General features: G+C 36.2%; 2 protein-coding genes across 2 annotated transcripts; one reads left to right on the top strand and one right to left on the bottom strand.

Annotated features, from left to right (window-relative positions):
• Positions 1–9,390: 9,390 nt before the first annotated feature.
• Positions 9,391–10,921, top strand: LOC141393705 (uncharacterized). The gene is made up of 3 exons (XM_073967071.1): positions 9,391–9,542; positions 10,298–10,464; positions 10,739–10,921. The coding sequence occupies exons 1-3, from the start codon at positions 9,478–9,480 to the stop codon at positions 10,846–10,848; spliced, it is 342 nt and encodes a 113-aa protein (XP_073823172.1). The 5' UTR covers positions 9,391–9,477; the 3' UTR covers positions 10,849–10,921.
• Positions 10,915–14,699, bottom strand: PolG1 (DNA polymerase gamma, catalytic subunit tam). Its single transcript, XM_073967066.1, has 2 exons — positions 11,664–14,699; positions 10,915–11,604 (listed from the first exon to the last, which is right to left on the bottom strand). The coding sequence occupies exons 1-2, from the start codon at positions 14,636–14,638 to the stop codon at positions 10,956–10,958; spliced, it is 3,624 nt and encodes a 1,207-aa protein (XP_073823167.1). The 5' UTR covers positions 14,639–14,699; the 3' UTR covers positions 10,915–10,955.
• Positions 14,700–15,320: the final 621 nt, after the last annotated feature.

Genomic DNA, 15,320 nt, shown 5'->3' with positions numbered 1-15,320 from the left:
TCGTCCGAATGAATTTTCCTACGAACTGTAGGAACAAAGGAAAACAAATCTGTAATAAGAGAGGATAACAAAGAACACTTAACGTCAATATTAACGACGCACAAAGTGTCAAAATCAAAAGCAGATAAATAGGAGAATATTCCATACCAGTCAATATTAGCGTAATCACGATATTCAACAAATTCACAAACTGTGTTCATACTGACGTTAAGTGAGGCAAAAACGAGGGAATGATCAGAAACCGATGGGCATATAATTTGATTTGAGAGGTGAATCATGGAACAATCGCTAACTAAGATAAAATCAATTAAAGAGGACGAACCATGAGATAAATCATGGTGAGTAGGTGACGAATTATGCAAAACCGATAGGTTTAACCGGAAGCAAGCAGATCGGACAGAAAAAGCCTTATGTAAGTCGAACAAATTGCAGTTAAAATCCCCGACTACAACAATTCGAGAATAACCCAAGAATAAATCAGCATGACGATCCTCAAAAGCAGCAAAATCTCCTGGAGGAGGCAGATAAACCACACCAAATAAGACATTAATATCACCCAACAACAGCTCAACAAAGAGAGACTCACATTTGCCCAAAACAAATGTTTTATGCACTATCCTATATCGAATATCATGCATAATATATATGCCGACACCACCACCTCTTACGTCCACACGATCACTCCTCAGAAACTTATACCCAGGTATAGTAACAGCATTGTTAAAAACTTCGGGCTTAAGCCATGTTTCTGAAACACCAACAACATTCAAGTGAGACCCAGATAAAATAGACATAATTTCGCCAAATTTTGTAGAGCTAGCGGACGGTCTTAAACTTCGACAATTCCAATGACCAACATTCAATTTCTCATGGCATGATCCAAGAACTGAGGCAATATACGCGCTGCTGCTAACCACATGACCTAAATTTGTATCAAAAGACATCAAATGCCAAGAACTTAGTTATAGCGGGGAACCAAATAAAACGAAAAAATTTACAATTGCTAATTAACATATTAAAATTTATAAAAAAAAAATATATCTACCAAAGTCTAACGCAGCTGATCAAAAAACTCAAAAACAAGATTTAGACTGCATGACAAAATAAAAAAGTGAATAATCAATGGCAATGAAATAAGAAGTAATAGTGTACATAATAACTGGCTACAAAAAACAATGAACAGGCATCAATTATTCCTTCCATCAGCGTCACGAAGCAATGCCTCACACTGGCTGCAGTTATACGTATCATTAGTACCATCAGAAAAAAGTAGCCAAACTTTAGGCTCATCAGAATTAAGAATTTTAAATTTCTTGATAACTGCAAGACGTCGAAGCTTGTTGTATATAAAATTCAAGTGTGCAGCGGCAGGGGAAAAGTGATCATTTAGATACACTCGGTTCGTCAAGTCTCCAGCCTGGTCACTCAGAATATCACAGAGTCGGAGATTATGCGTTTTGAAGTACTCCCTCATTAAATTATCACGAGTAGAGACCTTATTGAATTTCACAAGAATTTGCTTCTTCTGATTGATATAGCACACATGCTGAATATCAACACTAGCAACAGGCACATTAAAGAAGGAGCCCAAGGCAATCACAGGTGCTTCCATGTTCTCTAGCCCAGCTGGTAGACCACCAATAAGAATGTCAGGACGATTCAGTCTCCTATGAATAACGTTATCCTCCCTCTCAAGAGCGACAAATTTGGAAGTGGTTGTTGTTTCTATACGTTGAATGTTATTAGTGCACTGTTTCAAGTCAGACTTCATCTCAGAAACACAGGTTGTCACTTCTCTCGTTAAGTCATCCAAAGAGGTTTTAATGCGATTCTGCTCAGTCTCATAATTCCGCATAAAGTTATCCAAAACTGCAGACAAACTGTTAATTTTATCGATGACTCCATCATTCTTACTGGTTTTCTTAATGTTAGGTTCACAAGCATCACAAATAAATGCAAAAGATTTTTCCGCCCTCAGGGCCTGCAGATTTTTTTCATCAACTTTAGCACACGATGTATGGATACACCGGTCGCAAACTCTACAAAGGACACTAGGCTGCGTCTTGGTAATAGATCCATCACAGATCTTACATTTCGCTGATTTTGTAGCAGGCATATCGAAGCAACAGATAAATAACAGCAGAAGGCCAAAAATATATGTCGGCAAACAGATAAACGCTGGACTTTGGTATCGTCGTCGCCCTGTTGTTGTTGTTTTTTTCTCGACGCCCAACGCAAAACTTTAATCGAACGTTGTATCTGTTTTCAGCTTTATACCCGAAAAGTGTTCGACTGGCATGCAGTTTTCTTGTGCAAGTTCAATTTCAAAATTATTTAATTATATTTCAGATTTAAAACACAAATCACAACATATTATTGGTCTGTTCCAGAACTGCAAGAATCTACTAATTTTTACTATTTATTCCGATAACTTAAAGGAAAAAATGTTATCGTAGTAAAAAATAGTAGCATCTTGCAGGTTCTGGAACAGAGCATATATTATTTTTATTTTATTTCGTTTTAAAAAAGATTTTTTTCAATCATAAACATAATGAATCTGGTATTGCCGTCTTTTTTAATATTGTATAATCCCAGAAGGGAAATTATTTGTCAACCTATATTTTCATGGAAAACATCAAAATTTTGTCTTCTTTACCACTAACTCTTAAGCTGAAAACAGATACAACGTTTGATTAAAGTTTTGTGTCGTTTTGGCCGTTTTTACACTGTTGGGCATGATGCCGAAAAATTCAAATTCATTTGAAATATATGCCGACAAACAGATAAACGCTGGACTTTGGTATCGTCGTCGCCCTGTTGTTGTTGTTTTTTTCTCGACGCCCAACGCAAAACTTTAATCAAACGTTGTATCTGTTTTCAGTTTTATGTTACACGCTAAAACTTTAATACGAAACTTTCCCATTATTTTGGCGTTCATAGATCGAGTCCAATACAAAAGTAATTTTATGAAATTACTGTAATGGGGAACTCGACCTAAGAACGCCAAAATAATACCCCGTTTATATATAACCGGATTTAACAAACCGACTGGGTTTTAAATGTCAATTCCATTGCTTATATTTCAAACAAATCCTCATAAAGAAGGTTAACCCTGCAAAAAGCTCTAATATAAACAGCATATAATGGGAAAGTTTCGTATGAAAGTTTCAGCGTGTAACATAAGAGTAATATATTGCAGATACCGAGATGTATTAGGTCTGTACGATAATACAAATTTGTACAAACTTTTACAAAATGTTGTTCGATAACAAACTTCTTCAGTAAAAGACATGGTATAAGTAAGAGGTAGATTTAAATGGAAAAATCTATAGAACCCTTGTTTTTCCTGAATTCCTAAAACATCAAAATTAGTAAACACAAAAGCAACAAGTGGGTTTGTTTACAATACCAATGTTGAGCATTTTATAAAAAACACGAAAAATGAATGATGGGCCAAGGTTTCTCCACATAATCGAGTAGTGGATATGATAAAATGTTTGTTTCAATGAAAAGCTGACAAATTTCTTCCATACAAATGTTCTAAAAACTATTTTAAAAACCATTGAATTCGATTGCTTTTAAAATTGTTTGGCATATTATTCAAACAGCACATACACATACAATGATTGTGTATATTGTGTTGAAGTTTTAGGAACAGTCGAAAGAAAAAAATTAAAATACCTTTTACTTGCGAAGTTATCGAACAGAACTATTGTTTCCTCTGAACGTCAACGGACTTTTGTTTTGACAAATGTATTGTTGCGATCAGGAGACTAAAGCCGATATAAAGGTCGAAAACCCCTTCAACAACTCAATATCTTCTCATGAAATCACTTGGAGACACTTGGTTTTCTGACTGACTTCGTAGTGTGTTAAGTGAGGGAAGGTTAAACACGTAAAGTTAATGAATACCACAGTTTATACAGTTGGCCATTCAGCCCAAACTAGTTAGCCCTGACTATTTAGTTTGCTGTCAAATACATAAAATACAAAGGAAATCAAATCACAATAATGAACAATCTATTATGTTTGTTGTCAAATGTTGTTAACAGAACTCTGAATGGCCAACTGTATAAACTGTGATGAATACTGAGTTTATTGAAACAGAGGGAACTTTTTAACCTTAGGAAAACATAATCCGGCATATCTTTCCTTTACCGACCCACCGCAGAAAATTATGGAAAAAATTGGGGAAATGTATACTTTCCGAGATAGATGCCTCCGAAGTGCCGAAAATTCCATTGTTTACTTTGGGAAAAATTTACGATTTAAAAAAAGTTTGTTTGCGTAGCCGAATTTGCTCCTGTCCATAGGAGAAAGTCTTTCAGCCTGTTTCTGTATTTCGAAAGAAGAATGTGTGCGAATGAAACACGCCCGAACTTTAGTTTTCAAAATAATTTTACCTTTGCTTTCGCTTCAAAACAAAAAACAGATTTGAAAAACACACAGGAGTTTGGACGTGTTTCTTTCGCACACATTCTTCTTTCGAAATACAGAAACAGTCTGAAAAATCCCAGGTTGAAGACCGGCTACTTAAGAAAACTTGCGAAGGGTCGGTGTTTAAGTTCAAATGTGATTTTTATTCTAATTCGACTGACTTTCAGTCATGTGTCAACCCCCCTTGTCAGAAATAGTCGACTACGTAAATCATCCAACTTTGCGCTTTCGACGCAAAGTAATATTGACATATTCTGACAAGAGAGATTGACAGTTTGCCCGCCAAAGTCTAGTTAAAGCTGCGTTTGAGGAGAGTGTGTTATTCGACACAAGGCACAACAAACGAACTACGTTCACGGACTTCGTCCAAATAACATTACTAACAAGTATTGTTAACGAAAAAAGGTAAAAGCTTTACGAGCAAAAATCCAATAAATATACCAAACACCAATACTAAAAACCCTTGTGTTTTTATTTCTCTTCTTTTTCGTTTATTTACACCGCACAACCTCTACGAGGCAAACAACAACAAAAGCTACGCTTTAAAATATACAGTCCACTCATCATTTGGTGTCCCACCTAAACTTTCTGCTTTCGCAGCTAAACATCCGGTCTCTTCAGGCTGGATTAAACAGTCGGTAAAGGAAATTTGTTCCTTAAATCCGTATCTAGATTCAGGATTCAGCTACAGAATTATTCAATTTTGCTTTTATATTAAGTGACTGTCAAAAAAATGATGCAAACTGAAATAAAAAATGTAAACGTTGGTAACTTGGAAACGAGTTGAGATTTTTAAACGATTCAAAAAACAATTTTGTAGGCCGAAGAGTTGTCTTTAAGATGACATACAAAAATATTCCGTTTTCAGTAGCGTTATACTAACATTTTACCGGAAAATAAAAAGTGGTCCTTTTTAATGTGAGCATAAAAAATGATGCACCACAATAATCGATTTGAAATTTCCAGATTTTTCGCATTTTATGCAATTTTAGTAATCAGAATGGGAGAATTATTGATTTCTTATCGTTTTCAGAAGCTTTGTCAATGTTTCCGATAGGAAAAATTATATTATTGACGTAATATTGGCATGATTGGCGAGAAATTTCTAGTTTTTGGAGTTATTTTCCAAAAAAAATGAACATGAAAAATCTTTAAGGGTTATATCCAGAGTACGTACAAACAATCTAATGATATGTGGAAGGTCCTGTATTAGCCAGGCTTGCCCTATATTATACTAGTCTTTAAAGGCGTTGCCCTGATAGAGCTAAAAATCGGGGAATATATCAACTTATTTTGCACTTTTCTTTGAAAATAGTTTTCAGAAATATTCTTAACAGTGTTTAGATCATGTTCGCTTTTATAAAAACAAAAATTTCAAAACTCATTGTTGCCATTCAAGCCGAACAATACTACTCCCTTCAACGAGTTTTAAAGAAATACTCCAGCTCTTTTTTGGTGCGGGTTTTTCAAAATATGTCGTATTTTTGTGGGCTTTGTGTGGTATAAAACCCATATTTCGGATGAAAATCAATATAACTGGCGCAAAAATCGATATTTTACTTGTTGAAGAAGCCAACACACGCCTGAGTTTAAATAAATAAACTAGCTATCAAAACGCTTCGCAAGAAGTAGTATTGTTTGGGCCTGAATGGCAACAAAGGGTGTTGACATTTTTATATTTGTAAAAGCAAACCTGGTGCTCAATTCTGTTTCTATTAAAATGTGAAATGAAAACTTTTATAAAGGAAAAAACGAACTGTCAAATGAAAAAAATTATTCAGCCTTATTACGGTTGGCGTAGTCGTATCCAAAATTGCAAATTGACGTGTCGTAACGTCTAATTGGTATTATGTATGTCGTACACGACATATTCGCAACGACTAATTGGTATTATGTATGTCGTATACGAGATATTACAACTCTGTATGCCATTCTTTTACAATTTTGCTACCACGAGAGGCGTTTTATTACGAGAAACGCTGTGAAATTAGTCGTTACAGATTTTGTTGACGACAACAGACAAATTTCTTAAAACGTTAATAAAAACGAACAAATAAAATGGATTTAAACAAAAGGTATGTGTCTATATAACAAAAAGATTATATATTTTCGTATAAATTTTATAATATTGCACATGTTTTAGAACAAAAGTCACCACAAAAAAGCAGTTTGACACAATGGTCCAGATTTTGCAGAACAATCCAAATTTGGCCAGAGGTTACAGCAATGGAATAAAAAAAATTAGCGTGAAAGAAGAGTGGAATAAAATTAGTACGAAGCTCAACACATGGTACAATAATTCTTAGGTAGGCCACAGCTAACAGCTGATTACAATTTTTTTTTGTTATGGCTTAATCTGTCAAAGCCGTGTTGACATGCAGAGTTGATATTTATTATTGATCAAAAAATTCAACTCTGTTTTGTTTTCATTTCAACATTTCGTTCTTCTTCTTCTTTGTTTACTCATCCGTTATCATTCATCAAAACAATTTTGACGTTTGAAGCCATAGCGACAGGGTTGTATTTTTTTGGCGATTCTCATACCTGGCCTACCTATGAATTATTGTACCATGGCTCAACATTTTAGGACCGCCAGTACGAACAGGTGAGGGTTGGATGAAAGTCTGGGCTGACTACAAATTCAAGTTAAGGAAGAAGTTAGTTCACAATAAGGCGGAATGTCGTGCTGGAGGATCCTTCAAACAGTACATACTAACAGACACGGAAGAAGCAGCATCCAGCTTGTTACAATTGGATACAATTGTAAACGCGGGCAATCAGTCAATTGAAATCCAGCAGCCTTCAACGCTTCGAGAAACAACCACTGAGGAAGAACTGTTTGAAGCATGTATAATCCATGAAGATTTAGAAAACCACGATCCCTGCACAGTTACTCCCCAAAGCGTAAGCAGGCCTCATGCAAAAGAGCCGCAGGTCGTAGTGAATCAGGATCCCCGCACAATAACCCCTGTAAGCATAGGTATCACTCATGGAAATGAGCAACAGGTCCAAGTGAACCAGGATCTATGCCCACTAGTCACAAATACACCTCACAGAAATGGATTTCAGCAACAGCAACTGAGTATCAGTCATGGAAAATATGTTTGATTCTTGTCGTAACTGTTTTCGTCTTACTTTTAAATCGTTCGGAGTATATTCATCCTCATCGTCGGATATAAAATAACCCACACTTAACATTTTTATGGTTTATTAATAAATAATAGTTTTTTTTATTTTAACTGACTCTATTTTTTGTTTTCTTTTTTATAACAGGGTGGCGTGTAATAGTCGAAAATGTTAATAATCTTCAACACCCTGTATTTTTGCAATCTATTACAAAACAGACGTAGTCGAAAATTTTACATAATACCAAAAATTATTGACTACGACAACGCCTACGACTACGTCTACGACACTTGAACGCCTACGACAACGCCAACCGTAATAAGGGTGATTATAAAGGCAAAATTTTTCATTTCAAATTTTCATAGAACAAGAATCCAGCCCATGGTCAGAACATTGTTAACCCTGCGTTTACAAATGACAGGACAGTTGACTTCATGTATTGATTGTCAAAATCCCACAACTTGCCTGTGTGACGTAGGCGTCCAGACAACTGCGAAAATAGTTGTAAAATTATGAATGAAAATCACCGATTTCTTTTTGTTTTCCGTTTACATATTTGGTTTTGTACATATTCTTTTGTTTTCAGCACATTTGAATTATCATCTCACTTCTTTTTCACAAAAATGTCAAAAATTTGTCAACCCGGCTGTCTGTGAAAAACTGATGGACAGCTGAGAGACAAACGACAAATGTATGCATGTGTTAGTAAATCAGAGTTGTATTTGAAGACAAACTGTCTGGTGTAAACGCCTAGTAAGAATATTTTTCAAAACAATTTTCAAAGAGAAGTGTCAGAAATTTTGTTATATGCCCCGATTTTTAGCTCTATCTGCCCCCCTATTCAGTAACTTTTTAACAACTTTACTCATTGTTTATTTTACAACAATTTCATTTGTTGGTTTGTAGTTGTTACAAAAACAAAAGGAATTTTAACAACTTTTCAATCGATAAAAGTTACAGAATAGGCCTACAGGCCAACGCCTTTAAAGACTAGTATAATATAGGGCAAGCCTGGCTAGTACACGGCTTTTCACTTATCATTAGAATGAATTTTCATGTTCTTTTTGTTTTGGAAATTAACTTCAAAAACTAGAAATTTCTAGCCAAATTGCCTACAAAAGGACATTAATTACAATCATGCCAATATTACGTCAATAATATAATTTTCCCTATCGGAAACATTGACAAAGCCACTAAAAATGATAGGAACTCAATAATTCTACCCATGGTACAATAATTCATAGGTAGGCCAGGTATGAGAATCGCCAAAAAAATACAACCCTGTCGCTATGGCTTCAAACGTCAAAATTGTTTTGATGAATGATAACGGATGAGTAAACAAAGAAGAAGAACGAAATGTTGAAATGAAAACAAAACAGAGTTGAATTTTTTGATCAATAATAAATATCAACTCTGCATGTCAACACGGCTTTGACAGATTAAGCCATAACAAAAAAAAATTGTAATCAGCTGTTAGCTGTGGCCTACCTAAGAATTATTGTACCATGATTCTACCATTCTGATTACTAAAATTGCATAAAAAGCGACAAATCTGGAAATTACTAATCGATTATTGCGGTGCATCATTTTTTATGCTCATATTTAAAAGGACCATTATTTATTTTCCGGTAAAATTTTAGTATAACGACACTGAAAACGAAATATTTTTGTATGTCATCTTAAGGATAACTCTTCGGCCTACAAAATTGTTTTTTGAATTGTTAAAAAATCTCAACTCGTTTCCAAGTTACCAACGTTTACATTTTTTATTTCAGGTTGCATCATTTTTTTTTACAGTCACTGTATGTATTCTTGATAAGTATTGTCTAGTTTAAATCAACCTTAAGCAATTTTTTATGTGCTATTTATTTGGTGTAAACAAACATTTTAAGAGACGTTTCCGCGTAAAAAAATATGGGTGAATCAAGTGGACAGGCAGCAACACGTCCTTCCTGTGAATATGGACAGGAATGTTACAGGTTGGTTTGTGTTCGTGGAGATAGGCTTACGCTTCCACTAATACTATCCCATTCCTTTGAATTTCATCATAAGGCGAAACAATTGAGAAATAGGAGTTTGATGATTTGACATTGATTATAAGATACGATTAGTGGCACCTTAAGGAGTCCTTACACTTGTTGTGATTCCAACGATATACTGGAAGTTATGGGCAATTAAAGTTTAGGGTTTATGCTATGGTATGTGGAGTTGAGTTCGTTTTTTGATTAAAATATACTGTTTCTATGGATTAGTTCAAAGGTTTTGGTAAAAGAACATTTAATTTGAAGCAAGATAAGATTGTTACTTGGGAACAAATTTCCTTTACCGACCCTTTGCAGAAATAAATACAATTTCCTTTAAATCCCAAGTTTTTTTTTTTTTTTAAGTAGCCGGCGATTTATGGCTTTCTTCTATATACAGGAGCAAAATCGTAAATTTTTTCCAAGTAAACAAACATTTTCGGCATAAAAAGCACTATCTGTTGTAATTTCTTTCATAATTTCCTGCGGTGGGTCGGTAAAGGAAGTTTAAGCGGGAGAAAGATTTAAATTTAGAGAATAGTTTAAAGGTGAATTTTAGGTAAAATAAAATGTAGGTACATTGCCTAGAGGTATTTGCGGAAATTACATTTTGTGCAGAAAGCAGCCATTTTTTTATGTACGGTGTCGTTAAAGGATACTTGTTCCAATCAATTTATTGGCAATACAAATCTGTTATTAATCTTACATTTTAGAACAAATCCTAACCATCGTTTGGAAAAGGCACATCCTGGCGATCATGATTATCAAGTACCACGAATGCCGTCACCAGTAGAAGGTGCTCCCAAGTGTAAATATGGCCGGCGTTGTTATAGGAAAAATGCAGATCATTTTCGTAACTTTAGACATCCACGGCCTGTTGGTAGGTTTTACAGTCATACCCCCATTATTATAAGTCTTCTTTTGTTATAGTTTGGATTTTCCGAACAGATTTATAGCGTTTCGGTTAACATAATCATGATGATTGAATTTCAAGGAGGAGCTTCTTGGAATTAACTTTCAATATAAAAATTATATTTTTAATGACACCAAATTGGTTTATTTTGCGTTTTTAAATCGATCAGATAGTAAAAGAACACATGTAATAATGGCCCTAATACTAGGAACCTAAAGCTTTAATGACATCTTACTTTTAGCTACCAGTGATCAATATCTAGATGACGATGATGATGAAGAAGAAAGTGATTTTGATCCCTTTGCCGATTCAAGTGGATCCGATTATGTTCCCAGTGAAGAAGATGATTAGAAATTTAAGTGTTTAGTTTTAAAACGTTTAACATAAGATACTTATTTGTAAATAAAATTGTAAGTGTTTTTTATTGTCCATGTTTTTATTCTTGTCAAGAATCCATATCATTTTATCCATTGCCATTTCCTTACATCATTACCTCCCGACTTTTTTATGGCATCATATATATTTAAACTTTCACCCGGTCGTATGTCATAGCCGATCTTAAGGCCATGAGGATTTGATGGTGTTACACAATCCATGGTACACTCCTTACGCAACACCGTATCTACCTCAACGGAGGAGAAAAATGCCACAGACATAGGTAGATCTTGTAAGCCCAAACGTGAGGAGCAAAATGCTCGTGTCAACAAATTGGTTATGTGCATTGCCAGGGCTGCCTGATAGGCATATTTCTCTTCAACCAAATAACGACATTCATCATGAAAGCTAAGACAAAATCGTGCCTTATCACCCAACAGCCAACGCATTGAAACCAACATTAGATGGAGAAAATCAACAGCACCACTTTGTACCACCCAATTGATGCGGGTGGGAAGAAAACGATTTTCATCGGGGCTATTTTGCGACTCCAAAGCACGACTTAGGCGACCACTTAGAAAGGGGGTTACAGGTTCGTCACCACTTGCAATTTCTTCTAGGCGATTGAACATGGCACTTTCAGTGCCCCCTTCCCAGCGGGCCTTTTCAAACATTTCATCTACTCCACGATTATTTGAAGAGGATAGTTTCAAGGCCTCATAGCCGGAATAGCTAGGAATTAAACACGAAATTCAATTAACTTAAAAAAAATGTGATTTTGCATAACTTACCTTCTATTCTCAAATTCCTCCTGAAATTCCTTTCTGAGCCTGTAGGACTTTTTCCCCTTGGTGATGGCAAACATTTTCATTGCCTTAGACCTGGCCTCGGTTGGTGAAAATGTGGGATTAAATTGCTTAAGTAAGCCTTCTGCAAAATTCTGTCCCGCTCCATAGATTCTGGCATAATTTATAACCTTGGCATGATCTCTGGAAATACCCACAGCTTTTGCCGTTATCGAATGCATATCACTACCTTTTGCCTTAGTACCGCTAAGAGTCATCCAACCTAGTGGAGTGGCGCCATGTATACCATAGGCATAGGCATCACCCAGAACAGAAGCAATCCATAACTCCTGAGAATCCACATCGGCCCCCACAATCTTATAATTTGGCGGGGCTTGGACCATGGCCCTTAGTTCGGAACCAATACGTTCAGTTTGTGAATTTGATGCTGTCATCCAGGTCGGTTCCATGGCACGTCGTGTCAATGTACCACATGTCACCACCTGCGGACAAATGGCTCCATATTCATAATCTTTGGTTTTCAAATTTTCCGGCAATTCATTGGGCGTTAGCCATACCACCAATTGGCCTATAATACGATCACGATTGTTACGCCAGTAGGACATCATGCGAGCAATTTTAATAATGCGACCAGCCACATTGTTACCACTCTCAGCACTGCTGAGGACATTCTCAGAAAACTTGTTGAGAAAATCTCGGGATAATGGATTTCCAACTCTCAGACTTTTGCCATTTTTGTGTGGTAGCTTTAAAAAGAAACAACAATTGTCCACAATATGATTACACCACACACCGGAACCCTTGTAAATGCCTTCAGTGTGATTTTTCTTTGCAGGTTTGCTGTAGAATTCGCGTTTTCCTAACTTCGCATCAAGTTCCTTGCTCAGATTTCCAAAAGCATAATCACTTTCGGCTTCGGAAGCATAGTTGCGAGCGAATTCTGGAATGGGACACTTTTTGGCAAGCTCTTCAATGGGCACACGCACAGTTTCATTATCAGGGAAATCTTCTTCCGGAAGATTTGTCGTAAATGGCACCAAAAATCCCCAACCATGCTCACGGTTATAGTGTAAAGGAAAGCCTTCCCAGCACAGTGAAAGTAGTTTAGGAGCAATTTGCATTCCTGTGCTAATTTCAGTTGGCCCTGGTTTCCATTCTGCATCGTCATTCCCTTCCTTAGGAGGTTTTTGACACAATTTGCGATACCATGCCGGATAGCCGGGCAACAAAGGCCTTCGAGCCGGCAGCTGAGATTTGGTATCGTATAAATATTGGAATTCCTTATATAAACGCTTTTCCTCCTCACTAAGATCATCATTGAGGACAAGATTCGGATTCGCCTTTGCAGTGGCTTCCTTACTTTTCTTACTAGGAGGTTTCTTGATTTTCAGCTCTTGTGTTGACCAATCTTCATCCCACAGCCACAAGTTCTGTTTATATTTCTCCCCCTTCATAAGGCTACATGCTTCGTCTGCCCTACTGGCCAGATGATATTTGGCTTCTATACTAAGATCTTCATAGGCCAAATCAGATTCATTAATGTAACGTATCCAATTTCTGTTGATCGGCAAATAGGCTGACCCCATTTCCAGCATACCAGCCAATGTTACAGGATGGGGAAATCTTTCTTCAAATAGTGGAAACAACTTTTCCAAAATTCGATGTGTGGCCGCAACATCATTTGAACAATAAGTCATGAGAGATTGGAACTCACGACGTACATCTTGCAGGGTGCCCTCAACAAAAACATTACGTTCTTCTTTCGTTATAGCTTCGCCACCACAATACAAACGGTGGACTTCAGCCAAACTATTCAATGAACTTTGACTTAACCATTCCAGGTCCTCGGGTGCAGGTTCTTTTTTCGATTTCATTAAAGCTCTTTGATAGCTGGTAACGCCGCTCACGCACACATGTAAGGACATGGTATCCAGGAAACGTACTTTGGTATCTTTCAAAAGATATTGCTCTTTCAAACGGGCCCGATCGTAGGAGACATTATGGCCGATCACAATTTTTGGTCCCCTAAGACCTAAGGGGATCAATTCATCTGTTGTGTAGTGGGGAATTTTTTGTACTACTTTCATTTCAGGATGTTCTGCCGCCAAACGTGGACTAACCCAAGAGTACCAATGTTTTTCACTTACAGCAGTTGCCAATGTTGGCATGGGTCCTTCGGATACACACACTTCCACATCAAACACCAAACCATCTTCAAGGGGATATTCTATGGAGCGTCCAATGCCTGTTCCCGGATCGTATATTGTCCAGCCTTCTTGCAAGGACCACTTTTCTGGTTTCCTGGGCAATGACTTGACCGTTAGTAAAGGGTTTAGAAGGTCTTTATAAGGTTTCACCTGTTGTTTACCAATTTCCATAAAGTGTTCCTCAATATTCCTACCCTTAAGTGGGGGTAGTTGTAAATCAACATCTTCCAAAGCTTCAGTACTTTCAATATCAATACCATGACGTTTTAAATCTTGTCTTATTGTTGTGGTTTTGCTGGTGAGAATATTGTAGGTTTCATCTCTTGGCGAATTGGGAAATATTTGTTTGTGCAAGCTGGCTGAGAGCATTTGAATTTTGACCACATTCTCGTAATATTCACTGCTTCTTTGGTTGAGAGAATTGTTGGTTGTTTCGTCGGGTGGAGGTGGTACTTTATTTGATGTCGATGTTGGTTTGATTGGCAAAGTATTAGTTGTTGTTGGTGGAGGTGATGTTGGTTTAATGGGCAATGCATTAGTTGCTTCCTTTGAGGGTGGTGGTGCTGTTGGTTTGACGGGCAACAAACCTCTAGTTGAATTTTCTGGAGGTAATGTTTTTGTTTCTTGTGGGGTTGTTTTGGTTTGTTCACTTCCTGGTTTGACTATTTTCTTATTACTACGAAATATCTTAACAGTTGAGCGGGGATAAATTTCATTTGCCGCTATTTTTGAATAAAAACGAAACGAACTCATCTTCACAATCCTTTCAAAGTGAAAGGAGGCAAAATACAGCTGATTATAGGGGACAGCTGTTTGAAAAGTGTAAAAGGTATCGCAAAATCGCTTTTGATGGAAAAGAGATATATTAGTGCTGTTTTACATTTAAACGATTTGTCTTACGATTTTTTGTCTCCTTTTTGCTCATCTTCGTAAATTTCACACACAGGGTTGCATTTTTTTGTAACATGGTACCAAGTGTACATTTTGTTACAAATTCTTAATGTAAAAAGAAGGTATTTTATAAAAATATGTTATAAAAATTTTAAAATGCTTATAAAAAATAATCATTTTATGCTTTAAATGATTTTTTTATGCACAAAATTCATTGCAAAACCAAATTTTGTTTCAATTTCTCTTACTATGTTTTGCAACTCTGCCTAACAAGAATAACCACCACAAAGAGGAGACAAAAAATCGTAAGAGAAATCGTTTAAATGTAAAACAGCACTTAATTTTAGCTCTGTTCCAGAACTAAAAAGTTTTTACAATTTTTACCACTTTTACACATTTTGCGTTCCCGTACCCAAAATTTATATGAAAATCGTTTACGACTTTTACAACTTTTACGACTTTTACCACTTTATAAAGTACGGGAACAGGCCATTTTATGAGTGAAGTAAGTACGAGATTGAGAAAAAACGACTAATTTTTTCAT

Source organism: Musca autumnalis, unplaced genomic scaffold (genome assembly GCF_047663935.1).
Source record: "Musca autumnalis isolate F117 unplaced genomic scaffold, ASM4766393v1 scaffold_2, whole genome shotgun sequence".
Classification (NCBI taxonomy): Eukaryota; Metazoa; Arthropoda; class Insecta; order Diptera; family Muscidae; genus Musca; species Musca autumnalis.
Note: the sequence above shows the minus strand (reverse complement) of the source record. Positions and strands in the feature narration are given on the sequence as shown.

What these genes read in the sequence shown, in the direction of transcription:
- PolG1 (XM_073967066.1), bottom strand. Translation starts at nt 14,638, where the DNA reads ATGAGTTCGTTTCGTTTTTATTCAAAAATAGCGGCAAATGAAATTTAT. An exon ending in GAGGAATTTGAGAATAGAAG is followed by an intron (nt 11,605 to 11,663) that starts GTAAGTTATGCA and finishes TTTAATTCCTAG; the next exon opens with CTATTCCGGCTATGAGGCCT.
- LOC141393705 (XM_073967071.1), top strand. Translation starts at nt 9,478, where the DNA reads ATGGGTGAATCAAGTGGACAGGCAGCAACACGTCCTTCCTGTGAATAT. An exon ending in TATGGACAGGAATGTTACAG is followed by an intron (nt 9,543 to 10,297) that starts GTTGGTTTGTGT and finishes CTTACATTTTAG; the next exon opens with AACAAATCCTAACCATCGTT. An exon ending in TAGACATCCACGGCCTGTTG is followed by an intron (nt 10,465 to 10,738) that starts GTAGGTTTTACA and finishes TCTTACTTTTAG; the next exon opens with CTACCAGTGATCAATATCTA.